At 35.1% G+C, this 26,260-nt stretch overlaps 2 protein-coding genes across 3 annotated transcripts; one reads left to right on the plus strand and one right to left on the minus strand.

The window, feature by feature from the left end:
* On the plus strand, positions 1 to 9,296 carry LOC129810469 (dehydrodolichyl diphosphate synthase complex subunit DHDDS). Of its 2 annotated transcripts, XM_055861016.1 has the most exons (3): positions 1 to 237; positions 301 to 961; positions 8,671 to 9,296. In XM_055861016.1, exons 2-3 carry the CDS (start codon positions 305 to 307, stop codon positions 8,965 to 8,967), a joined length of 954 nt encoding a protein of 317 aa, XP_055716991.1. In that variant the 5' UTR covers positions 1 to 237; positions 301 to 304; the 3' UTR covers positions 8,968 to 9,296. The 2 variants fall into 2 exon arrangements, with proteins under 2 accessions (XP_055716991.1, XP_055716990.1); XM_055861015.1 differs by having other exon boundaries at positions 1 to 961.
* On the minus strand, positions 9,121 to 26,255 carry LOC129810440 (uncharacterized). Its single transcript, XM_055860927.1, has 12 exons — positions 25,487 to 26,255; positions 25,212 to 25,405; positions 24,427 to 24,971; positions 20,389 to 21,044; positions 19,932 to 20,325; positions 19,737 to 19,870; positions 19,594 to 19,673; positions 18,248 to 18,464; positions 14,993 to 15,972; positions 13,941 to 14,255; positions 9,558 to 10,165; positions 9,121 to 9,491 (listed from the first exon to the last, which is right to left on the minus strand). Exons 1-12 carry the CDS (start codon positions 25,521 to 25,523, stop codon positions 9,305 to 9,307), a joined length of 4,347 nt encoding a protein of 1,448 aa, XP_055716902.1. The 5' UTR covers positions 25,524 to 26,255; the 3' UTR covers positions 9,121 to 9,304.
* Between the last annotated feature and the right edge of the window lie 5 nt (positions 26,256 to 26,260).

Raw genomic sequence — 26,260 nt, forward strand, 5'->3', positions numbered from 1 at the left:
GGTTGGATGGATGTCGTCTTGACAATAATCACATGCGCCGACACTGATTCGGTTCCACCATCCAACATTGCTGTTGAAGATTGTGAAAAACCCACCCAATTGGGGCTCGTGATTATTCAATTGTGAAGTCCCAGTGTTCCAGAAGAAGTGTCCTGTGACTGGCACACTGTGGAATAATCCTCTGACCAGTGAAAGTGATGTAAAAAGTAATTAGAAAATTTAAGCGTGAAAATCAAGGTAATTCTGGAGATTTGCCGGAGAATTGAGAGTGAAATTGTGATGCAACTTGCCTAATTCCAGTGCAATGTCATGGGTCAGCGACACCAAACTGCCCTGGTGGCAGAGATTCGCAGTGAGTGTAGTGAAAGTGGGAAAAATTCCAGATCATATTGCCTTCATTATGGATGGCAACAGGAGATTTGCCAAAAAGATTCAGGTGGAAAAGGCTGAAGGACACTCCCGGGGTTTCGAGAAACTCTCCAATGTTCTCCAGTGGTGCCTGGATCTGGGTGTAAAAGAGGTTACCGTGTATGCATTCAGTATAGAAAATTTTAAAAGGAGCAAAGATGAAGTGGATGCCCTCCTGAACCTGGCCAGTGACAAATTTGATAAGCTCATCGAAGAGAAAGATAAACTCAATGAGAATGGCATTTGCATCAGAATCATTGGGAATTTAGAGATGCTGCCAGTGAGTCTGCAGCAGAAGATCGCAAGGGCTATGCATGTGACCAGAATGAACAGTCGGGCAATCCTAAACGTGGCATTCGCCTATACGAGCCGTGATGAGATCACACACTCTGTCAGGACAATCACTGAGGGCGTCAATGAGAGTATTCTGGACCAAGAAGCCATCACTGATGAACTCATCAATAGATGCTTACACACAAAACACAGCACCAATCCCGATCTGCTGATTCGGACATCCGGTGAAACAAGACTCAGTGACTTCCTCCTCTGGCAGGTACGTGGATAATTTTTGATTTTATGCTACTTCGCCGGGAAAACAGCATTTTCCTATAACTACAAGCTTTCACGTTGTATTGAGGTGAATTATTTTTATCACGACCTAATTCCCTTGGCCATGGACTTCCCTTGCATTGAGGAAGTTCTAGTGCTTTTATATCAAGTCTATAATATTGAATAATTGAGATATAAGTTGCATATACAATGCTAACAGGTAATTTAGTGATATCATTTTTATAATTGAATTAATAAAGCAATGCAATAATTTATAAATCGACCACTTAGAATATAAGTCGAACAACTCCATTTTTTACAAAAATCGTTTTATTTTTTTTGGATACTTCTTTATACTGTCTACTTTACTTTCCCTGTGAATATTATACTTGAAAGATAATTATTTTCAAAGTTACAGAGGTTTTAAATCTCAAAAGTCCTATACTCTGCATGTAAAATCGCAGCTTCAAATCGCTCTCCTGTAAAATTTGCCTACTGCGAGTTATTCGTTTCTTATTCTGAGCGACCGGAATAGTTCTTTAATTTTCCGTTAAATTCTTGACGTCACGCCTTATTCTTTGACTTACGGGAAATGCCCCTGTTAAAGAAGCCAGGGATTTTCTGATTAAATTCGTGGTAAAAATAACTAAGCCACGCCACGCCCTCCCATGCCATGCCTAAATAAATTTTGAATTTTTTAGATATTAAAAATATTAATTTTCTATTATTATGTCTTCTGAATGAGGCGTAACCGTCAAATACGTGGACGGGAAATACTTAGCTAGTCATCAAATTATCTCCATGCAAAAAACTAAAAAAATAAACAATCTCAGTTAAAAACGAAATATAACAAAATGAATGAAATTATCAAAAAGGGGCAAAAACACCTTTGCATATACCGAGGAACTAAACTAAACTATCACTTCCTCCGAAGCTACCTCAAAAATTAAAGGTAAAAAATGAGCAAAACAAGATAATTTTAGGAAAAATTCCGTGATATCAAAATTCACATTCCTTTCGTTCTCAAATATATAGCATTAATCTTTCTCTTTTTTTCCACTGAAATTTCATTAATTTAAAGGAAAATTTCATGAAGTCGAAATTCAAAACCGTTTCTTTCTCACATGTTTTGCATATGACAATCTCATTCTTTTGCATACCAAATTCGATTGAGCTAAATTGAATTTGGATTGATGTTTAAGAGAAGAAGAAGAGTACGAGAGAATGAGATAGACATATGCAAAACACATGAGAAAGAAATGGATCCGAATCCGAAATTCGACTTCATGAAATTTTCTTGATCTAAAAGGTGTACCCGAGGAAATCAAATTTAGTCAGTAAAGGTTTCTGAACACCTTTCAGGTCAGGAAAATTTCCCCTTCGCCTTTTCAATTGACTGAAATTCAATCGAGTGAAATTTTACTTCTTGTCCTTCAGTTCAGGCACACCTTTTAGATCGGTAAAATTTCGTGAAGTCAAAATTTACAGCCCTTTCTTTTTCAAGAAATTGCAGAAATGTATCCAACTCTTTCAGATTCAAAATTTTACCGAACTAAATTTAATTTGGTGTGATGTTCAAAAGAAGAAGAAGAATGCAAAAGAACAGTAACAGTATAGAAATATGCTAAAGTTTTAACCCTTTAAGGACGATTGGGTCACCGGAGACCCAAAAATGAAATTTTTCCTACAGCCATCTTAAATTATATTTTGCTCTAAAAAGTTAGAAAAAGTGATTTTTTTTCTTACCCCCGATTTTTGACCTTCTCGTCCTAAAAGGGTTAAAAAAGAAAGGGATGTGAATTTTTGATTTTATTCTCTTGATCTGAAAGGTGTGTCAGAGCCATTACTCTTTCAAACTGAACTCAAATTGTTTCTTTCTGACAAATGAAAATTGAAAATGAAATTGGCATTTCAATTTGTTTTACGCACCGAAAAATTAGTCTTTCTGATTAAATCCTATTTTTTGCTTATTTGTTTTTGTTATTTTTTTTATCTAAAACTAAATATTAGTGAAATATTTATCACAAAATTAAATGTAAAAAATTATGAATCATCTATCTCAGCATTTCTTGTTTTTTTTTTGTGACTGAAATTCTTTATTTAAACTTTCTAAGTTATTATCAATTCTAATTATTAGCGGAAGAAATAGAGTATTTTTATGGCCACTTCGTTATTTTTATTGACCATAATACTTTTTAATGATCAATATAATGGTATATAGCAAGCGACTAAATGTGAAAAAGACATTTACTTTTTCACTATCTGCTCAAATTTTTAATAAGCAGAAATTTTTAATAAGCACATTTAGATTTTTTACTGACAAACATTCAATATCTTACTGACCAAATTTAATTTTTCATCTCTGTTATGGCATCCACACACTAGAAAAATTTATGTTCATATTGAATAGCTTTCTTTATACAAGTGTAGGAGAGACCGGGATACTTTTAGCCAGAGGTAGAATTAGCCAGTGGATTTTTCTCGTTTCCCTTACATTGAGCAAAGTATTTTTTAATGAAAGTGGAAATACGTCCATATAGGGTAAGTGTGCCAAATTACGGCCAGCTTGCAATTTCGGCCACCTTTTTTGTTCCTCGAATTTCCATAAACTTTTAAATTTTACGTAATCTAGAGATTATACAGTGCAAAAGAATAACAAAAAAAAATGTAGCTTCGACAAACGAGATGACGTGAAAAAGATATTGGAAGAATTCCCGAAGGGCAAGGAACTATGAGAATGAAGGTGGCCGAAATAGGGCACCAAAGCTATGTCTATATTTTTATTCATTTTAAAATGTATTAAGAATGATTTTAGAGTAAATAAAGACGGTAAACTCTTTACAAGGTTCCAAGCAACACTCTTTCAGAAGAAAGAATAAAAAAATCAATTTGAATTTAAAATACTACATTTCAAACATAAGACTTTGACGCTTGCATGCAACTATGCCGAAATTTGGCACACTTACCCTAATAATTTTGTGATCATTAGATAAAAATTATATTGTAAACAGATTTTACTAATGAATATTTAAGAAAAAAGTGTTCATAGAATTCCATGTAAAGAAAATGTGGTAAAAAGATGAGTCGGAAATTTATTTATTTTTTATTTTGTAAATTCCGTGCTCGAATTGCTGAAAACTTTTTAAACGCTTAAGGCGGGAATAAGAAACTGTCTAAAGTGGTATTTTTTAGTATTTAAAAGGTATAAATAAATGGTCCTCAATATCAGTTGTCAAATAAAAGAAAACTTTAAAAAGTTTGAAATTTTCATTTCAGCTTAGGCTTACCAAGAACCTAAAAAGTAGGTATTTTTATCGGAGAATCCAAATCACTTTCTTAAAGGCCAATTTAAATATGTAAAGACTAGAAATTGTTTTAGAATTTCAAGTTTCTTTTATCAAGAATTTATCAAATTTAGATATTTTCGACTTGTTACATGTTGCCCCAGGTTCACCTATTACTTATCAAAATAATTTATAACTGAAAAAATTCGGCCGACGCGACGTGGGCATGACATGAAACCATTTTTCGGACAGGACCTAATCGAAACGTCTGTCTTTTATCAAATTTATTAAAACTATGAAGGAAAATTTGTGGAGTGCTTGAAATCACGTAGGGTGAAGTGGGGCACCTTTGAATTGGAGCACTTCTGAAATAAGGCATTTTTCTCCTATTTTTAAATGGAACTGGACCTTCCTGTGATATAATTTAACTTCTCAAACCAATTAAGAAGTTAAATTATATAATGATAAAGCTGAGTTCCATTTCAAGGGTACCCCAATTCAAAAGAGCCCTACTTCTCCCTAATTCTAAAATTTCAGGATATTTCCTTAAATTTTAAAGTGAGAACTTGTTCAATTCTATTTCGTCTAATCATGTCGCCTAATTTCTTAGAAAAAATACCCATCTAATATTACATTAAGTAATGTAAAAGTACCCCGGATTGGAATGTTAACTCTTTCGCGTCCCACTTTGATTCAGCAGATGAATTCATGTAAAATTGAGTTTTTCCTAATGCTTTATGGTCTAATATAATAGTTCTGAGAGAAAAAAAAATTTTCCATTGCGTGAAAACCCGGAAAAACCCCGGGTCATATATGACCCTGTGGTCCTCAAGGGAAGTGTACATACCATTTTAAAAATCTATATTACGGGCTTTCTGAGAGTTTTTTTGCTTGAAGTTACTAATTTGGCCAAAACCATGGCAAACTGGATTGCTTTGGTGAACACTGTACTCCTGGTGTTCAAGGAATCTTCGTGGTAATCCCCTTGAACAGTCACTGTCACAATATTTTGAGTGGTATTTGGCACAAATAAACTTATCCACATATTTATTCACACACAATACAATTGCACAATATGAGACGCTTGCAGAATACTCTAAAATATCGCAAAATATGTTATAATTCATCAGATATAAGATGAAATGTCCAGGAGCAAGATGTCCCACCTGCATTTCACAAACAAAAACAATGTCCCAACTACATTGTATGGTGAAAAAATTTCAGATTTCCTGCGACTCGTCCACTGTGGCGTAGGATTTTTCCACTCTTTTCTCCGACAAGTAAAATCTCAATTTTTTTAATCAGTGAACAATACTTTATTAATAAATTTTTTTTTTGAATATTTCAAGTATTTTTTCAAACTTTTGAAGAAAAGACAAAATATAAAAATAAAAATATTAATTTTGAAGATTTCATTTGAGTTTCATATGGTACTCTTTGAAGCAGTTGCGGGTGGTGGTAAGACATAGGTAAACTTCACATGCCTCACACTTGCAATCAGTTTTCACCTCTTTTTTCCCATTTCTAAAGCAAAAAATACATCTACGCCTCTCATCGCTTCTCACAACAAATGTGTAAGTCCTTGCGATGGCAGAAGTGGCGTCTTTCGGACTGGAGTTGCACGCAATCTGCCAGCAGAGTAGGCGACCAGAGATCTTGTCACAATTTGCTTAAATTGAAGGAAAGTTAATTTGTTTCCATCGAATCTCTCCTCTACCAACTGATTGTAAATGATACATGCATTGTGCAGTCCAATTTCAAATAGGTCCCAAAAGACTTTTGTGTAATATTTCATGGTAGTCTTTCTATCATTTTCGTAGTAGCTTTTCATCTGATTCATGACATCAACACCATTCATATTTTGGTTATATATGGAGATCATCGTAGGGCAATTGATATCCAGTTTTTCTGCACTGCCGGTTTGTCGGCGCTTTACATCATTTGTTTGTAATGGTGATAGAAAATTGGAGAGCAGAAGAACCAATTTTTTGTCCATCCATTTCACACAAACAATCTGCCCACTACAGCGCCAGTCAAAATCTCCTCTCTTCATTTACTTATCATCCAACAAATCACTCGGCAAGTTTTTCCTATGCTTCTGAACTGTGCCGCAAGAAAAAATTCCTTTTTCAAGCAAAAGCATTTGCAAACGGATAGAATTGAAGAAATTATCAAAATAGACTTCACAGCCTATGTGCTGATTTTTTTCAGTGAATTGAAGGACTACACTTTCGCCCAAACCGAAATCTGGTGACGATTTCTTTCCCACATATATGTCACATTCGTAGAGAAAGCCAGTTAAAGAATTACAGCGGCACCACAACTTGAACCCCCATTTTATGGGTTTGTCTTTCATATACTGCTTCATCTTACTTCGCCCTTTGAACTTTATCATATGTTCGTCAATCGCCTGGGTTTTGCTAGGTTCTCTGGCTTTTTGAAATGCAGAATTGAAATGATCTATGATTGGCCTCACCTTATAGGCCCGGTCGTTCCGATCCGCTGTTTCATTGTCAACAAAATGTAACGCTGCTCTAATTTCTTCATATCTTCTCCTAGTCATAGCGTTTGCAACGAAAGGAACATTCATGTCTGGGTCTGTCGACCAGTAATCGCGTTGCTTTGGCAAATGGTGGTATCCCATGAGAAAATTAATTCCAATAAATGTACGGAATTCGTCATCTGTCATGCAAAATAATATTCCTTTCTGGCGCATTAGTTCACTTTGATCTCGTACAAGAATTGACAGTTCCATGAAGCAGACGGTCTCCAGGAAAACTTGAAATGGAGACAGATTATCGTTCTCAATGTTAAGCTTGACATCGCTATATGGAAACTCCACAATTTCACGTGAATCTGGGTGATAATTTCTGTCCCAACTGACCTTAGCGTCTACCTTCTTGCTTTGATCTTTCGATCCAGATATCTTCGGTCCACCAGTGACCTTCCTTTTGCGCGAAGTACTAGCTGCATTCCTATTCGGCAGAGGAATCAGCGCAGCCTCTTCCGGAACTTCATCTCCTTGTTCGACGCAACAATCAATATCATTCAAACTCTCTTGGTCTTCAATAATTCTAAGAAGTAATTCGTCATCACTTTCGTCCAAATAAAAGATCTCAACTTCTTCATAGTCTTCCTCATGATGATCTTGACAAAAAAGATCCTCTAACGCAAGAGCTGACATCCTGCAAAGAAAACTTTTCAATTAGGAGAAAGAATATACAATTCATAGCAATTACCTTTTCCCACTGAGACAATAACAAACGTTCACTGAAATTTATTAAGATTCACTTGAGATTGCGCACTAAATAATAAAGTAAACATAAAATTTTCATCTCATGAAAAATCACGTGACGTCAAAGTGAAAATTGTAAATTTTTGTTATAGGGTTGGCACAAAAACACTTTCATAATCTTTTACCCTTGGGGACACCAGGGTCATATATGACCCGGAATATTCTACGCGCGTTTCTGGAAAATTGAGAGTAGTTTATTATATCAAAATATGCAATATACAACATTTGGATATTCTATTTTGTGTTTTTGAAGAACTTTTTGCTGAAAAAAATAAATGAATATAAAAAATTTTGAAAAAGAAAAGTCATTTCACGAAGTTCGAAATTAGTGATTTTTGATCTCAAATATTTTCTTTTCCTGAATATCTGGAGTCTTGAGAAAATTAGCCGAGAATCTTACATCCTTCTATTATGATATCGTGCACAAACAGATAGATTTCAATTAAAGTAAATAGTCAAAAAAAAATTTTTTTTCGCCGGGTCACATATGACCCTAATGACGCGAAAGAGTTAAGAGACATGTTCGATATTTAGTTGAAAATATAAGCCTCAAAATACTATTTGGTATTTTTCTGTATGCTAATCGGTATATTAGTGATCCATTTAACTATCTCTGACGTTTGAACTTTGAAATTTTACAACAAATTAATAAAAAAATATATGTAATTGCTACTGTGTGCTCTGTACCTCGGATCGTCACGAATTTAATCAGGTGTCTCACGGAAAATTAGTTTTATAAATTAAATTTCCACTAAGGCACTGTATTCTTGTGAGAATTCAATCGTAAAAAGTAGCTAAAAATTTCTAGAAGTTCTTTTTAATTGGTGCAATAATATGACAATAACTTGACGATCCGAGGAACACTGCCGATCGCTGGTGCTCTTCCCTTACTTACTCTAAGAACTTAATAATTACTTAATTTTATGCAATCCTTAATTTTTAATTAACTATTTAGCAAATGTATGAAAATGAAACAATCCGAGTAATACTTTACCTTCTGTTGTCCGAATAAAACAATTTTAACTAGTTTTGCCAGTCAAGACCAATGCATTCGTATTTCGTATCTATAAGGCATTTAAAAACCTTTCGAATAACTATTGATAAAAATGATTAATTTACTGTTACTTGGCTTAGGTATCATCAACAATTCTCTACTTTACGAAAATCCTGTGGCCAGAAATCACAATCTGGCACCTGCTGGGTGCAATTATCCAATACCAGAGATTCTACTACAGCATGAAAATACCCCAGAAATTCCTCCAAACTCCCTCAGGGGCAGACACATCCCAGAAATCATCCCGCGAGCAGATTGAGCATTTTGTGAGTGATGTCGACAACAGACATTGGAAACGTATGCAGGAGCTCATAGGTCAATCCAATTCATCGCGTGTCGGCGATGATAACTCCACAGAATTGAATCATAATTTATAGTAGAGAGAGAGACAGAGAAAGTAAGAAAAAAACATAAAATAATGTGTACATAATAGATAAGAAAAAAAACATCTTGTCAAGTTCTATATTTTATTTGATAATGCGAAATTATCAATGGAAAAGCCACGAGAAAGAAGGAAACATTCCACAAACTCAAACTGCATAAAGATTTATTTGATGTAAAAAAAAAACATTACAGACTACGGGAATTCTAGGGCGCGATTGATAGAACAAATTTGCTTTTCTGAATCAATTTTCTTTTTTTTCTTGTGTAAAATTGAGATTCTCTTTATAGAAAAAAGAAATAAAAGAAAGGAATGTGCAAAAGAGAGCGGTGTTATGACTTAAAGCAGTAGCTGTATGATTCCGTCGAGGATTTTGACTCTGGGTTGCATAATCCACAGACTTTGCTCTTCAAATTGAACGATGTACTTATTTGCAGGAGATTCTTCTGGTCAAATTGGATGCCTTTGAAAAAAATACCATCTTTTATCTCCAAAATATCTTCCGGAGTTATGTGAATCCTAAAAAGAGGCATAATTTTTTTTTAGCAATAATTATTTTTCAGTATCGTTTCACTAAAATCTCACCACAAATGCTTCGTAAGATGTTGATTTTGATTCAAAGTGAGATTTTTAATGGGAATTCTCAAATCTCCTTCCGTCACAAATGGACTGTTTACAACAACATACTCAGGATCATCAGGAGAAAACCACACAGTCGTCTGTCCAACGAAATACTTTATGGCGAATTTTTCCGGCAGTCCAACTCCAACGAGTGGTTGAAGGAAGACAGCAAAGCTCGTTTTTGGGGTACAATCAGCGGCTAGAAGGAGAGCACAGGGCTTCTTATTGCGCTCCACAATCAACTTGGTCAAATCCACATGATTGTCCTCAAAGGTATGTAGAATGCCTCTTGCTACGCTGCACGTCTTGTAAACACCCCAACTGAGTAGTTGAGTATCCAATTCGTTATACTTAATGTCGTTGGTGTTCTGATAGAGTCTGGAGAAATGGACCAAAGACCCCAAGCTTGCCCCATTGATATCAACCTTGAAAGATTGATCAAGTTTTGAGGGCATTGTCACTTTTACGTCCATCCCTTTGGTCCATTCCCTTGTGGTTGTGTCTGGATAGGACATGAAGGATGAGTAGAGATGCTGGAGTCTTGTTATTGCCTCATTATACCACGGTGGCATCTTCAAATTGTGAAAAAATACAATTTTATATTAAAAATGTGCACGTGACTCTGATAAATAGTCCAACATTATCAATCAAAGTCATTATCAATAGTACAAATATCAAGAAATTGACACAGTTTAGGCCTATTTGCAAATAATAAAGACATTGAAGATGACAGGATGCTCTTATAAAGATAAAAATTCCGCTCCAAAAGCGAATACATAGGGTAAATGTCATAATTCAAAACCATTTCCAGACGCTTTAACTTTGACAGAAGGTTCAACACATAAGTTCAATTTTTTTTTTGAAGAGAATTACATAAATTTGCTCCTTGACTCTTCTTAGAATATTACTGTTTAGTGAAAATTCTTTAGATATTAATTTGAAAACTTCTTAAATACAAAAAAAATACGCGAGCGTAAAATGCTTCTATTGGAAACATATTAATCCAAATGGAGACAAGGGAACGTTTCTAATTGTAGACAAACAGTGTAAGTGAAACCGCGACGACAGGCTTCCAAAACCTTCTTGAGTTGCGTTTGAGTGGAGAATTTATTCTTATTCCTAGTGTTTTCTCCTTTCCCATCTAAAGCAATAAGAAAATCTCTCCAAAAAAATCATATTTCCGGTGTTTCCTATTGAAGCATTTGCAGACACTTCAGAAAAACCCTTTTTGCTCACGAAATAGCCGAAATAGGTAATTATTTCTTTTGAAAACTTCACGTACCGTTAACAATAAAGATTACCACTTGATTTAACTAAAATTAGCCAGAAATATGACATAAATGTTAAACAAAACGAATAAACAACAGTCACCTTATTGTGTTTTTCATTGGAAAACACGGTCGATCGATGAAAATTTCGTTGGTGAAAAGGTACACCTTTAATTTTTCTGAGAAATTAACAAATTAAAATTTGTGAATATGAATGGATTTTCGCTTTATTTGGAACAAAATTAACTAAATAATGTAACTGTGGTATAGAAAATATATAAATATAGTAATTTAGTATTGTATTTATCATGAAAACAGTGATGTTTCCATTTGGAGTAGCGAAAAATTTCCAATTGGAGCAGGTTTTGAATTAGCTGAATTCACCCCACCCCAAATATTCTAAAACATAATTTGTGAAATCCAAAAATTCAAAAACTAGTCGAAGACCAGAAGCACTTCAAAAATTTTTAGAAAAATCTAAAGTATTCTAAAAAAAACGTTTATAAGAAAATCTACAAAGAAAAAATATTTCGTAAAATGGTTCGTAAATGTTTGTGAATTTCTACTAAGGACTTCTGAAATGCTCGTAAAGCGTGAAATTCACTAAAAAGTTCGCAAAAGTTTGTTCGTTGCTTTTTCAAAAACTTTGTTGGTACATTTTTTTGTTTGGTAAAAATTTACGAAAAAATGACAAAATTTTACGAACATTTTTCTGTGTAATTTACAGACATTTACGTACAAATATTTGTAAAAGAACAACAATTAATTGCTTGCTTGCTTACTTTATAGTGAATTGTACGATTTACAAGCATGGTGTAAGATCCTAATGAGAATTCACAAACTTTTACGAATAATTTTATAAAATATTTCTCTATGTGTAGGATTCCAATAAATATGATAAATTAAGAGAATTTTAATATAAGTTCCACTTAAACAGAGTATCTTGAAAAAAGTTTAGCGAATCACAAAGAATAAAAAGAAGGAATTTTTTAAGTTCCGAAGAAGCAGATAAACTAAAGAAAATATTAGTTCATCCTTAAAATTGAAAAAAAAAATTAGGAAATTTTAAGAATTCAATGAGCTTCGAGAAATCCAAAGAATCGAAAAAAAAATTTCTCAAAAATATTTTAAGAAAGGAGAATGGTCAAATCCGGTCCCGGAACCGCCACGAACGGGACCTATGTCAATGGATAGACATTAGTATAGGTAACAACTTTTGTTCTGGGACCAATGTTCTAAAACATGGAGGAAAAGTTCTGGTGGAACATAAAAACTATTTCTTACAAGGAAGAATGGTCAAAAGTATATAGGGGAGACTGGGGCACCACCAAACACGGGGTACCACCAAACAGTAATTTTTATTTCTAAACTACTTGGACTATCTCGATCATTCCTTCAGTGGACAAGCATCCCTATAGTGCCTATAAATTCCTATCGGTCTTATCCTCTGATATCCAATATCCGATTAAAAAATCGAAGTGTTTGGTGGTACCCCGTGTTTGGTGGTGCCCCAGTTTCCCCTATGGGCACCGATTCATCTTTATCCAGAAATGGAGTAGGCGCATTTTGCAGATACTGGTATAAGATTAAAAAAAAATTCTCGAGACCCAGGACGATAAACGCTGGGAGTCCTTGTAAAACAGCCTGTATCTTTCCGAAAAATCACTATTTTGACAACAAATTACGCAAGAACTGCTAAAGCGATCTTGATGAAATTCGGTATAGGGTCAGTGTATTACTTAAACTTTTTATCCATGCATACCACCCCCTCCCCCCACCCTCCATTCTTGTAGCCCCCATACAAAATGAGAGCATTTTACTTTATAACTCCTTTCTGAGAAGAGGTATTTTCAACAATCCTCACGAAGAAATTTTTGATCGAGCTTGATTGAATGAAAAAAAGTGAATAAGTAATAACATTAACAATAATTTTCCAGATTTTTTATATTTCATTTTGCGCCTCATTAAGATCTGTTGATACATGAAAGATAGAAACATATCCTCATATAATCAAATTGGCATTAGTGGTGAGTTTTTTGGTATTGTAATCAAGGTTTTGGAGTTGCTTCTCGATTTATTGTCTACAGAAGTTGTACTAATATGCAATTCAGTCAATTCAGTGGATTAGTATGCTAGTTAAAGAGTTTTCCCTAAGCTTTGTTCCCATGTCGAATTTCAGCTTTTTACCTCCTCTCAGATAGGAATTATAAGGTAAAATGCTCTCATTTTGTATGGGGGCTACCAGAAGGGTTGATGGACGAAGGGTTCGGTATGTATGGTTAAAAAGTTTTCTTTAAGCCTTGTTCGCATACCATATTTCAGCATTGTACCTCTTCTCAGAAAGAAGTCGTAAGATAAAATGGCCTCATTTTGTATGGGGGCTACAAGAATGGAGGGTCGGGGGAAGGGGTGGTATGCATGAATAAAAAGTTTAAGTAATGCACTGACCCTATACCGAATTTCATCAAGATCGCTTTAGTCGTTCTTGAGTAATTCGTTGTCAAAACAGCGATATTTCGGAAAGATGGAGGCTTTTTTACAAGGACTCCCAGCGTTTATCATCCTGGGTTCCGGCAATTTTTTAATCTTATATCAGTACCTATAAAATGCGCCTACTCTCGTTTGTGGCGATTCCGGTACCAGCGCCCATATAGTTTTGACCATTCTCCTTTGCAATTTCAATTTCAAGAAACTTTTTTGAGAAAATTCGTGAATACTAAAAGGAATTTCATGACTCCTGAGAACTCAGGAAAAATTACTGAAGAATTGAGGAAATTTAAAGAAAAGCGTATAATGCTCGTAGCGGTATTTATTGCCTCAGCACTAAAATAATTTATCAAGAACTCTAAACTTCATTAATATTCATTTGCATGTTAGTTTATCAGGTTTTTTAATTCTATTTGGCACAAAACTTATTTCTACAACTGCTCAATCTAGATAAATAATTCCAGAGTTTTACATTTTATTGAACATTATTATAATATATTACTCATTAATTTAAAAATTTCAGATAGAGAAAGCAAAGAATATATAGAATTTATATAGAATGGTCTTTTAATAAGGTCTTAAAATGACTTACCCTATTTGGTTTAATTTGCAGAGCCAAGTTAGTGATCTTCGTAAATGGTGAAAAACGATCCTTGCATTTCAGCAGGAACATGGGTGGTGTGAATTTTATGATGCCTTTGGGACAACTTTCATCCTTCTCCAGGGCATTCAAATGTTCCTTTACATTTTCATCCACATTAAAAGACCCTGACACTGAAATCACGGACTTGTTCTGTGGACATCTACTTTCTTTGGCATCAGTCACCTGGCCAAAAGTAGCTGATGCCTTGAATGTTCCCGGTGATTGAGCATAAATCAAAGGCACGTAGAAACCTTCAAGGCAGAGCTGTGAAAAATAGGAGCATTGAATTTAAGCAATATTTGAGAATTTGTTTCAATTTTCTCCATTTTACGCACGAAAGATTAATTTTTAAAATTTTAGTCAAAATTTCCTACTTTAATCTACAATGGCTACAGTAAGATCAACTTCCGCTAATTCTCTACCACATTTTAGATTTTCTTTTGGAAGAAAGAATGTTTTTCTCTTTCGTTTTAGCTTAAGGAAAAGCGTGAAGAGTTTCGAAAGTATCTGGAGGATTGTGGATTAATTGCATTCATGACTAAAACTCTAACACGTCTGTACGAAACTAAAGAACGTCCAGCTGATGGTGTAGAATTTTTGAGGAAAATGCTTCAAGAGATGGATCAAATGGGGCCTGAAGAATTTGCCAGAGGAATTACGGATACTTCCTCTAAAAAAGGCATTCCTCCTTATTGTGAAGAAAAACCAGAAGAACTGAGAGAGAGGGTTTCTCATGCTGCGAAAGCCCCTTCTAGGAGTCCTTCTCCAATTCGAGAAGTTCACGTTCCTGAAGAAAATACCCCAAGCACATCTGTACATCAAAATGGCCAAAAAAAGCCAGAAATTGAACGGGCAAGTTCGTACACTTGGTCTGAGAGGCTCAAAATGCAAGAACAATCTCAGAAAGAATCATCTGCTGGCTCATTCAAATCAGCAGAAGATGCCCCTTTGAATTCCCCAAATCAAGATGCTTCACAAAAAAATTAAATTTGACCTCTTACCCGAAAGATCGAGGCATCATGGACTTCTGAAATTCTCTTCAGGGAAGCCTGGATTGTGTGCTTTCCCGAACTCTTTGTCGTCATCAATCTAACCATAGCGCTCCATCGATGCAAGGCTGTGGCATTGCGATTAACCAAATCATTCGTGTGAGTCAATTCAATGTTTAAATTCCTAGCAAATAAATCCGGATTGGAATTTGAGTGGTCGTGCAGGAGATTAATTGTAAGGAGTATCTTGCTGTCATCTTCATTCCTAATCAGCCATTTGATGTATTTGTAGTTGCCCAGGTGCGTTGTTATCACCTGCAGAATATTTGCCGTTTGCAGTGCTTGTCCAGCAATTTGTGGCATATGTCCATTTTCCGGCATCAAGAGATTCGTGAATTCAAAGATACTTGGCATGATTTTCTTCATACCCACAGACAATTGTACCTTCGTTCCCAAATCTCCAATATCCCAATCCAGGACAGATACTGCCCTGTCGTCCTCAGATTCGGTGTAAATGAAGTGATTGGAGGGTCTGGTGTCACTATCGAGCAGGAAAAATTCACGAATATTTACACTCATCCGTGATTTCAAAGCGAAACCACTGTTTGTCATTTTTGGACGAATAAAACTCAGTGATACTCCTCCACCCATAAAGTCCAGACCAAGTTCACTATTGATGGGGACATACCCTAGAAAACCCTGATCTTGTTGCACTTGGTGTTCATAGTTGAGGAAGGGATTATAGCATCTTGAGAGGCAAGTAGCATAGGATGAGTATCTCATGTCAATTTGATGGTTCCTCATTGTCGTGGTCAAATGAACGGGGAACGTTATGTTACCACGAAGAGCTGTAGCCACGGTACTCTCTATAACGACTTCAGCTGGTGTTCCAAGCACCGTTGGCACGGAGTACCGATTCATGAAAGGCCATCGAATTGTTTGCATATTTATGTGGGTTTCTCCCATGACAATTGTCTGCAATCGCGAAATGACTGCAACAGAAAAGTAATAATCCCTGATAACAAGAACCTTGGCAAAAAAATTAGGAATGTTCAAAATAAAGAAAGGGTTAAAGAAATTTTCTTGTTTTGTTTTTTTTTTAGTTTTTATCGAAGGCTGAGGCAGTTTAGGAAAGGACAGTTGTATCTTTTACTATTTTACTGCTCGAACTCCAGAGAGAGAGAGAGAGAGAGAGCTGTATATAATCCCTGGATCTTTCCACCCCCCAGGGACCACTTTTTTGATAAATCTTAGCGTTTCAGACGATTTCTGATAAATGTCGTCACGCTGTTTGTCCGTCTGTCTGTCTGATCCATCTGTCCGTCCGACTCTCGCCAGCTTTAGAGGCCAAACGATAAGAGATAGCGACTTGGGACGTTCGGGGGACCTCCCATTTGTTGACCCTGGAGGGGAATTCTGTAACGCTCTGGCAATGCCATATAACAAATTGGGTTCGAATTTTCAAATTTCAATTTCAAATTTCAATTTCAATTTTCAATTTATTCAATTTATTTGTTTCAATTTATTTATTTCAATTTTAGGAGAGCTTTTTCGAAAATGCGATTCTGTAGCCGTGACATTGCCATTTCAGCTCACGTGGCATTGTCAGAAGTCACATATTTGAGATTTCTGGCAATTCAAATCACAATGAATTTTGTTAAACAAATAAACCAAGAGTTACTGTATTTTCATAAAATCATCAAGTAAAGGGATTTTATTAAAAAATCAATGAATTGCATTTTCGAACTCATATGATATGACAAAAAAAAGCTCGATTGGCACTGTCAGGTTTCGAACTCACGCGTGATAATGCCACGAAAATTACAGAATTGCCCTGCTGGAATCGTGCGATTTTTTTCATTTTTTTGATAAGTTTTAGAGATTACCTAGGCGGACATTTCGTCCATATAGCCGTCTTCTGATGTCTTCAAATGTTTGTGAATTCCTACTGATGACTTACGAAATGCTCGTGAATCGTATAACCCACAAACAAGTTTGTACTTTTTTCACAAACATTGTTCGTGAAATGATCATTTGACGAACATTTTTTGTACTTTTACAAACATTTGTTCGTAAATGTTCGTAAACTCACAAAAAATGTTTGTAATTTTTTATTTTTTTGTAAAAAATGATTTTTTTTCATTTGTTCGTAAATGGTCGTGAAATGTTCGTAAAATGTTCGACAGGAAGAAAATTTACGAACAAATGACAAAATTTTACGAACTTTTTTGTATGTTTGCGACCATTTACGAACAAATGTTTGTAAAAGTACGAAAAATGCTCGTCAAGTCATTATGTTACGAACAATGTTTGTGAAAAAAGTACAAACATTTACGAACATGTTTGTAGGTTATACGATTCACGAGCATTTCATAAGTCTCCCATTGGATTTCACAAACATTTACGAACATTTTTACAAAATATTTTTTTCTCTGATGAAGTCTTCTGAGTGAAATTTAATTTTTTTACTAACCAAAAACCGACTGTCTATTGATCAACATTGATCAAAAACAATTTTTGAAGTGGCCAAAATTTTTTTTATATTGATCAAAATTTGTTTTTTATTAATCAAAATTGAACTGTCCATTGAACAAAATTTATTGTTAACTGCACAAAATTGATCTTTTTATTAATCAAAATAATTTTTTATTGACCAAATTGAATTTTAATTGCGCAAAATTGATCTTTCTGTTGATCAAAATTGTTTTTTTTTTATCAAAATTGTTCTTTTGCTCGGTAAAATTGTACGAAATCAAAATTCACGTCCCTGTCTTTCTTATAAGGTTTGTCTAAATCTAACCTACTTTTTCGGATTGAAAATTGGAATCAACTAAATTTAATTTGTTGTGATGATCAAAAGAAGAAGCAGAGTGCGAAAGTGTAGAATCGGCATATGAAGAACCTTTGAGAACGAAATGGATGTGAATTTTCACTTTATTAAATTTTCCTGATCTAAAAGGTATGCTGGAGCCATTACTAACCAAAATCGAACTCATTAGTGATCAAAATTGATTTTTCAGCATCCAAAATTGATCTTTTTAGTGATCAAAATTAATTTTTTTTTGTTGATGAAAATTGTTTTTTTTTCTATTAACCAAAATCAAATTATAAATTGACCAAAATGTATTTTTTATTGGTAAAATTTGAGTATTATTTGTTCAAAATTATTTCTCGATTTAAAAGAACAAATTTCTCAAAATTAATGGACTAAAAAATATTTATAATTATGTGAACGAATAGTAGAACGAAAGAAAAATGTTAACTTACTGTCTCCATCTGTGAGGTTCATAACTGTCGTTTGATTGATGTAGTACGAAAGCACGGCTTTGCCTTCAACGTTGAGAATAAATTCCAAATGTAGAGGAGTCTGTGGAATCGGATGCAATTTCAATCCATTGAGAATGCTCCTGAGTCCATCAAATTGCTCGATGGGAAGTGCAATTTTCTCTATTAGCTCAGCTAATCCTCTTATTTTGATGAAAACCTTTAATGAAACGTTTTCATATAAGCCGGTAAGTGGATTTTCATTTTAAGCTTGTGGAATAAGCGGTCTTATATGGGATCGTTTATCCATACGGCTTAACTTAATCAATTTATTATCAGGCAAGATTTTTGGAAAAACGTAGACATAAGATTAAATAGGGGACGGGTGGGCAGTTTGACGCAGTTAAACTTTTTTTAGGATTCATTTGTGAAACAATAATGACCCATACTTAAATAAAATTAAACACTGTTAGCTCCTCTTGTTGGGTATTGTCTATTTTAAAATTTGTAGTGCTACTCCTAGATATTTACTCATCATCCTAAAAATGTGAATTTTCAAAATTAATGCATACGTCAAACTTCCCCACCCTCCCTTACTACACTGAGAAAAAAAGAGGGTGCGATTAACTTTTTTTCCTCATAACTTTATCACTTTTTAGGTGTAAAAATATATCAACATTTTTTAATGTTAAATTTACACCTTTTTATGGGTAAAATTAACATGAAAAAGGTAACTTTAACCCCTAATACACATAAAAAGGGTAATATTTACACCGATTTCGCATCAATACTGCAGGGTAAAATTAACATTTCTGGAATGTTATTTTAACTTTGTCGGATTTCTCTCAGTGTATGGGCGAATAATCCATAGTTTGCTTCATATTGTATCTACACTGACTGAGAGAAATCCGACAAAGTTAAAATAACATTCTGGAAATGTTAATTTTACCCTGCAGTATTGATCCTAAATCGGTGTAAATATTATGCTTTTAGGTGTATTAGGGGTTAAAGTTACCCTTTTTCATTTTATTTTTACCCTTATAAAAATGTAAAATTAACATTAAAAAATGTTGATATATTTTTACACCTAAAAAGTGTTAAAGTTTTGAGGAAAAAATGTTAATCGCACCCCCGTTTTTTGTCAGTGTAAGGAAAACTATAACATCCCGCTGTTTAATTTTACCCCTGACTAATTCTGCCCCAGTCCCCCCTTTCCAATATTGATCACCGATCACCTTATTGCACATGGGATAATTTATAATACTCGAGGAAAAGGTGACGAAGAATAATAAAATATTTCTATTACTATTTTTTAAAAGTTTAATCATAAAAATATTTCACAAACTTACCGAAAACTTTCCTGTGTACTTCCTTAGAGACTCTGTGTCCAGGCGAAGATATACCACTTCAGGGATATCAGTTTTATCATCTAAAAGGGAAAATTGTGTTTAGAAATAAAATATTTAAAATAATTTTTAGAAAAAAAACTCACCAGCAACTATAAGAGATTGAATTCCAATTCCAATCGCCGATTGATGAACAGTCCCATCCATGTAGTTTCCTGTCCAATACTTTTTCTTTGACTCTGGTGGTAGATGGCGGGACAAGAAGCCCATCATATCTTTCCTGCAATTGTGAAAAGAAATACCTGAAAATGTTAATGTTTGATAAAACTTTTCAATCTTACATATTCTCATAGCAAGGATGTGTTGTTTTCTTCAGGCCCAATATAGTTGTCCTGTAGAAATTCCTCAAGTGCGGGCAAGTGTCACTAAGCATGAATTCGTGAATGCTCATGAGACGAGCTGGGGAAGGTTTGGACATGAGAAGCATCATCAGAGCCGCCACTCTCAACTGAAGAGGGGTATCCCGGGATTCAAGAATTGGCCAGTACAACTCATAAGTCTTTTCTGGACGCACATGAGCAAGGGAAAGTGTGGACCATATGGCCAGGAAGCGAATGTCTGTATTCTGGGGATAGTCTCCCTTAATTATTGGCTCCAGGTATTCAACAACATTTCCCAGTTCTAAATTACTCAGAGCCAAAAGATAGAGCATTTGCTGCTCATAGTCCGGGCTGTCTGTAAAAATTTGCAAAGAATAAATAAAGATGAAAGATAATTAAAATTTCCAAGGATGCTCACTGAAGAAGAGATCAAAGTATTTCTTCACATAACGCTCAAACACGTCTACAGTCATCTTCCCGCCCACAAATGTATGATGGATGAGAGTTGCATAGCTAAGAACAGCAGCCTGTTTCACATCTGGACGATCTGAGCCCAGAGACAGAAGAATCTCGCACTCCCTCACTAGATCCTGGCTCATCTCGTCAATGTGGAAGGGCAGAGCCATGAGAAGCTGCACAGCCGTTGTGGGTTTCACACTCTTTTTGACCACAAGATCACGCGTTAGCAGTACCGATGCTCGTGTTCCCACGCGCGAAACAAACTCAAAAAAGAGATTTCTTATGGTTTCCTGTCGATAGGATGTACCAATGTCGATCTCCTTGAAAAGCTTCTCCAGTGCTTCGAATTCCATGAAACCAATTACTCTAAAAGTTTCCGCCACGTGACTGTCAATGGGATCTTCAAAGTCAAGATCAGCAGCATCCAGGGCATCTGTGAGGTAGTTCAGGAGGTAGACAACATGACGAATTTGATGATCGTCGGTGGCTGTATTCCTGCCAGCTGTGGGATCTTTATTGTGATTTACATACTCAAGGGATGTAAGGAGTAATTTGTCAACATCCAGAGAAATCTCCTTGGGATGCATCCGCTCCTTTACAAAATTTAACTCAAGCCTGAAAAATCATGTAAAAAATTTAGCTTTAGATGAAATTCTTATTGATCTTACCTCTTGCAATTGCATATCAATCGATATCATGTTCGAAATGGACAAGATTACCAAGTCTACAGAATATTTTGGATAGCAAAAAGAATTTTGGTTGATTCTAAGAGCGTTATACGGGCTTCAGACCTAAGACTTAACCATCTGGCTTAACTCCTCTAGTTCCTAATCGGTCACGATTTAAAAAAAATTGTTGTTTAGTATTAGATTATAAGGGCAAATGATTCATTAGATTTTGAAAAATCGATAAAATTGCTTGTTATTTAGATTTTTGAGACCTTCGGAAACTGGGCTAAACCTCCAGTCTGAAGCCGACATTATACCTGGCGCACAATAACTTTTGTTTTGTTTTGTAAACATGTTTTTGACATTTCAATGAGAGTGAATGAAACCAAGATCTAGTCATCTCGCTCACTCTCACAGGAAATTTTGAAAATATATTTACAAACAAGAGTTATTGTGCGTTGGGCATTATGCCTGGATGATGATGATGAATAATTTTATTTCTCCCTCTGCAAACTACTGCTTAGGGATATTATGCCTGGCGAACAATAACTTTTGTTTTGTAAACATATTTTTGACATTTGAATGAGAGTGAGTGAGATCTACATCTAGTCATCTCGCTCACTCTTATAGGAGATTTTGAAAACATGTTTATAAATAAAAGTTATTGTGCGCTGGGCATTACTCATGAATCTTTCAGTAGGCGAAAGTACTCTCCCTTCGAACGTTCATACCTTCGAATAATGTGAATTTTCTTTTAGTTTTCCTAAGACATTTATACACATTTCTATTAAATTTTAGTTGGCTTATCATCAATTGCTGATAATTCCATGATAATTTAGTGTAAGGGCAGAATCACATTGTCAGTAAAATGCTAACCGTATTTCGTTAATTTACGAGTTTTCATTGCAATTCTTACGCAAATTCTCGATTACGGTATTACCTTATCTCATACTCGGTGGCACTAGGTGAAAATAATATAAGAAAATTAAAGAAATAAAAAGAAAATGCGATAAACGGGAAGCCAAAAAAACTGTACGATTAATTTCTCTTACAGTTTTTTTTGCTTACCGTGTTTATTGAATTTTCGCTTTATTTCTTCAATTTTCCTTTATTATTTTCACCTAGTGCCACCGAATATGAGATAAGATAATACCGTAATCGAGAATTTGCGTATGAATTGCAATGAAAATGCGTAAATTAACGAAATACGGTGAGGCTACGGCGAGCATTTTAATGTAAATGTGATTCTGCCCTAAATCTCTTACGAAAAACTCAAGAAATTCACGTTATTCGAAGGCATGAACCTTCGAACGGAAAGCACTTTTCCCTATAAAAAGACCTTTTTAAAGATTTGTAGAATTAATAATAAACTGAACAGGTTGAACGCTAAGTTATAATTTTTGTATGATTACCCCTCTATGGTCAAGTATTAATCTTGGAAAGAATCAGCGTGCTTGAGACTATTTAACAGAAAAAAATATTTCGTAAATGTTTGTGAATTCCTACTAAAGGCTTACGAAATGCTCGTAAGTCGTACAACCTACAAAAAAGTTCGTAAAAGTTTGTAATTCTTCACAAACTTTGTTCGTAACACGTGCACTTGACGAGCATTTCTTGTTCTTTAACAAACATTTAATTATGATTTCCGAGCGGGGAAATCAGTAATTTGGAAATAAAGAAGACGTGTCGCTTCTTTCGATGTCCACTTTATTCTCTTTTTCTTTCTTTTGATACATGATATTTATGTGATTGCTCTCCCTTCGATCTTCTTTGTCTTTTATCAGATAATCTATTTTTAGAATTTTATGATCTTATGACGATTTGTCAATTAAATATCAAAGAGTGATCCATATAAGTCGAAACTGTGAAAGATTAACATTCTCAGAAAAAATAATATAAACATTTCCACATTCTTATGTCGCGTCGATTGAAAAATGAGGACACTTAATATATGATTTATGATCATGAGGTCTAACTATTTGTTCGTTCATTTTTGTTTGTCTGGCAAAACTTTACGAACAAATTACAAATTTTTACGAACATTTTTTGTGTGTTTCTAACTTACGAACAATTTTTTGTAAAAGAACAAAAATGCTTGATAAGTGATCATATTGCAAACAATGTTTGTGAAGAAAGTACAAACATTTACGAACTTTTAGTGGGTTATAAGATTTACAAGCGTCTCGTAAGTTCTTAGTAGGAATTCACAAACATTTACAGCAATTTTACAAATTTTCTTTTCTGTATACAGAAAATGAAAGCGGGCTGGAGTTGATATCCATCTTGCTGAATTTAGAGATCTTCGAAACACGGTCGTGACTTTGAGTAGCTAAATCTAGGTAAGGATATGCAGGCACATTTTGCACATACTGAGCCTTCGAACGATACGAATTTTCTCTTTTTTCGCAAAGAACTGGCACATCATTTATCCAGTTCTGTCATATTTCTCGTAAGCAATTGCTCACACTGAATTTTCAACAAGGCAATTTCAACTCAAATCATATTCAAAATTTAACGTATTTAGTGTTAAAATCTTCCAAAAAGAACAAATATTAAATAGAATTCATTATTCATCAAATATTGGAATAAAAATCGATAATTTTAATCAATTTATTTTTAATGTCCAATTTTATCCTCAAAGTGTCACAAATAAGAAACTGGGCAAAATTATGAGCCTTTCCCCTTTATGTGATCTCATGCTATATACTCGAAAGTCATTTTTTCAGCAAATTCAATGCATCATAGCCAAAAAATTGCACTACAGTAGCAAGGTTTCTCGATGGTTTGTGACAGAGCAGTACCTTTAGAATAAATAGAAATTGGTTATAGAGCAGAACCTCGCAGGCCTCTTTAACATTTCTTTGGTTCAAATTTATGTCATTTTTCCATATAAAATCGACTTAATCGCAATACAAGGCCAACTTTGACGTGTTATTTCAAGGTACCATAACTTTAAAGAAAAAAATCTTTGTATAAGGTTTAGTGAGGATACTAGTCAACTATTATTTGGCAGTATTAGATTTCAAAAATTCGAATTTTTTTTATCGATTTTTTTGCCAGGTTTTGGGTATTCTGCCCCACTATGCGTCGGTGTCATGCAGTGCAGACGTATTTAGAAGTAGCTCCTCGCGGGCAGCCTGGCGTCCACCCCAGTTTTTGTTCATTCAACATTTCCCATTTTATTAAATACCGTTAATTCGCGTTGCCACCACAGAAAATATAATTTTCTGAATTCAACGGTTAGAATTGGAAAATTTGAGATCGAATTCGTTTGCAAGAAATACAGATACAAAGCAAATGCAGATAGCACAGTTGCTGATTCAACTCACTCTGAATTGATGTACTGAGCAGAGCCCGTTGATTCAAAGATGTTCACCAGTGTAACTCCCTTGACGGTGGCTTTAGCCACAAAAATTCCAGAATTCTTATTGGGCTTCAGCTCATAGAATCCCTCATTGCCGACCACCACCTTCTGTTCGGTGTTCTCAAGGCAAGGTACATTGGGTACATTGATCCTTGAATGGTGGATGGCACTGCCATGTGGAGAGCAGGATTTTAGATCTACGGTTTTTCGCACCTGCCAGTGTGTAGTGCGATTGGTAACGAGATAGCTAGTGCTGCAGAAACCATGAAGACCACCCTCGTTCATGGTGAAGAGACCACTCTTCTCAACCTGCAGCTGGAATGTTGAGGCAAAAGCACGCTTGAAATTCGACGTCCATGCTTTCTCCTTTGCATTCACGGCCACATAGTTGATAGCACCATTGTTGGCAATGATTATCTTAAACGGTGCCCGCAATTCGTCCGACATCCACATTCGCTTCGGGTCAGCATGTTTTGGCGGGAAGATATTCACTTCTCCATGTGGCGTAATCTGTGCAAAATGAAAATGAAAAAAAAACCAAAAGAATTCAATTCATTCACCAACAAATACTTGTCTACGGGACACTACAAGCTCAAAGCAGTTGAATGGAGCAAATGTGTTGGATCAAGTACATTTGGAGATTTGTGCTGAGAGTGAGAGAGAGGAAATCGCATTATCAAAAGTGGAAATATTTCCTATCACTAATTTGCTTCATTCACTGCAGTGTTTCAGCGAGAAAAATGGCCAGACCCAAGCCGCTAGAGTTGTAGAGTCAATTCTCTGCAGCTGAAAGAGTCCTGTAATGCGCCACCAAGTTGGATTAACATTGTGCTGGCTGTTACCCTCACGAGCACCAACTTGGACACTTCCTGTGAAATTGTACACATACACTCTGTTTGGCTGGAACAAATTAAATCCTTCCGATAGTCCAAGATGCGAAATATCTATTTATTAAAAAAAATAATTAGGAAGATTCACAGTCACTGCAGAATTTTTTTTTATTGGAAAATTTGATTTTCACTTACAAATAAATAATAAATAACTAAGGTGAGACGAGGCCATGATCCCTCTCTCTCTGGCTGTTTCTCTGAAAGCACTGAAGCTAAGACTGTACAGATAAGCAAAAGAAGGTATATGTTGGAAAAAAAGGAAGCAAGAGAGTCACAAGTTAGGAATTTTAGATCACTTCCCGTCGAAGTTCACACACAGACTGAAGGAATTCACAAAATTCTTCTCTCCAGATGCCTATAACAGAATAAAGTATTTTCTTTCCCCTCGGTACAATGGTACACGTGATAAGCTGGTTGAAATTTTGTGATAAATCTGGGAAAAAGGCTATCGGTCAGTTTTAACCTTTCAGCAGAAAATAATCAACTGAATGTCTTTCTCTTTTTGCTTCCTTAACATCATGCAATATTCTCTACATAATCTCAATGGGTATTTCTTACTCACTCATGCACTTGAATCAGTATTTGTGCGTTGTTTTGGGTGGTAGTTCTCCTATGTTTCTCTCCTTCCTGACACTCACTCCCAAAACCCAATCCCAGTGATATTGGTCACCACAATCTCATTACACTCACTCTCGCATTTCCCTGATAACGATGTCATCCATTTCTGGACACCACAAATAATAAAAATACATTTGCATATTCTACTCCAAAGTCGCCACACAGTCTCCCAAGATCCCAAGAATGAGATTCTCTTTCCAGCTCTGTGAATCTCCAAACCGTGACGTCAAAGAGACTCTGCCACTCACATTTAACAACAACAACAAAAAACAGCAAGGAAAAAATGATTGT

Source organism: Phlebotomus papatasi, chromosome 1 (genome assembly GCF_024763615.1).
Source record: "Phlebotomus papatasi isolate M1 chromosome 1, Ppap_2.1, whole genome shotgun sequence".
NCBI classification, from domain to species: Eukaryota; Metazoa; Arthropoda; class Insecta; order Diptera; family Psychodidae; genus Phlebotomus; species Phlebotomus papatasi.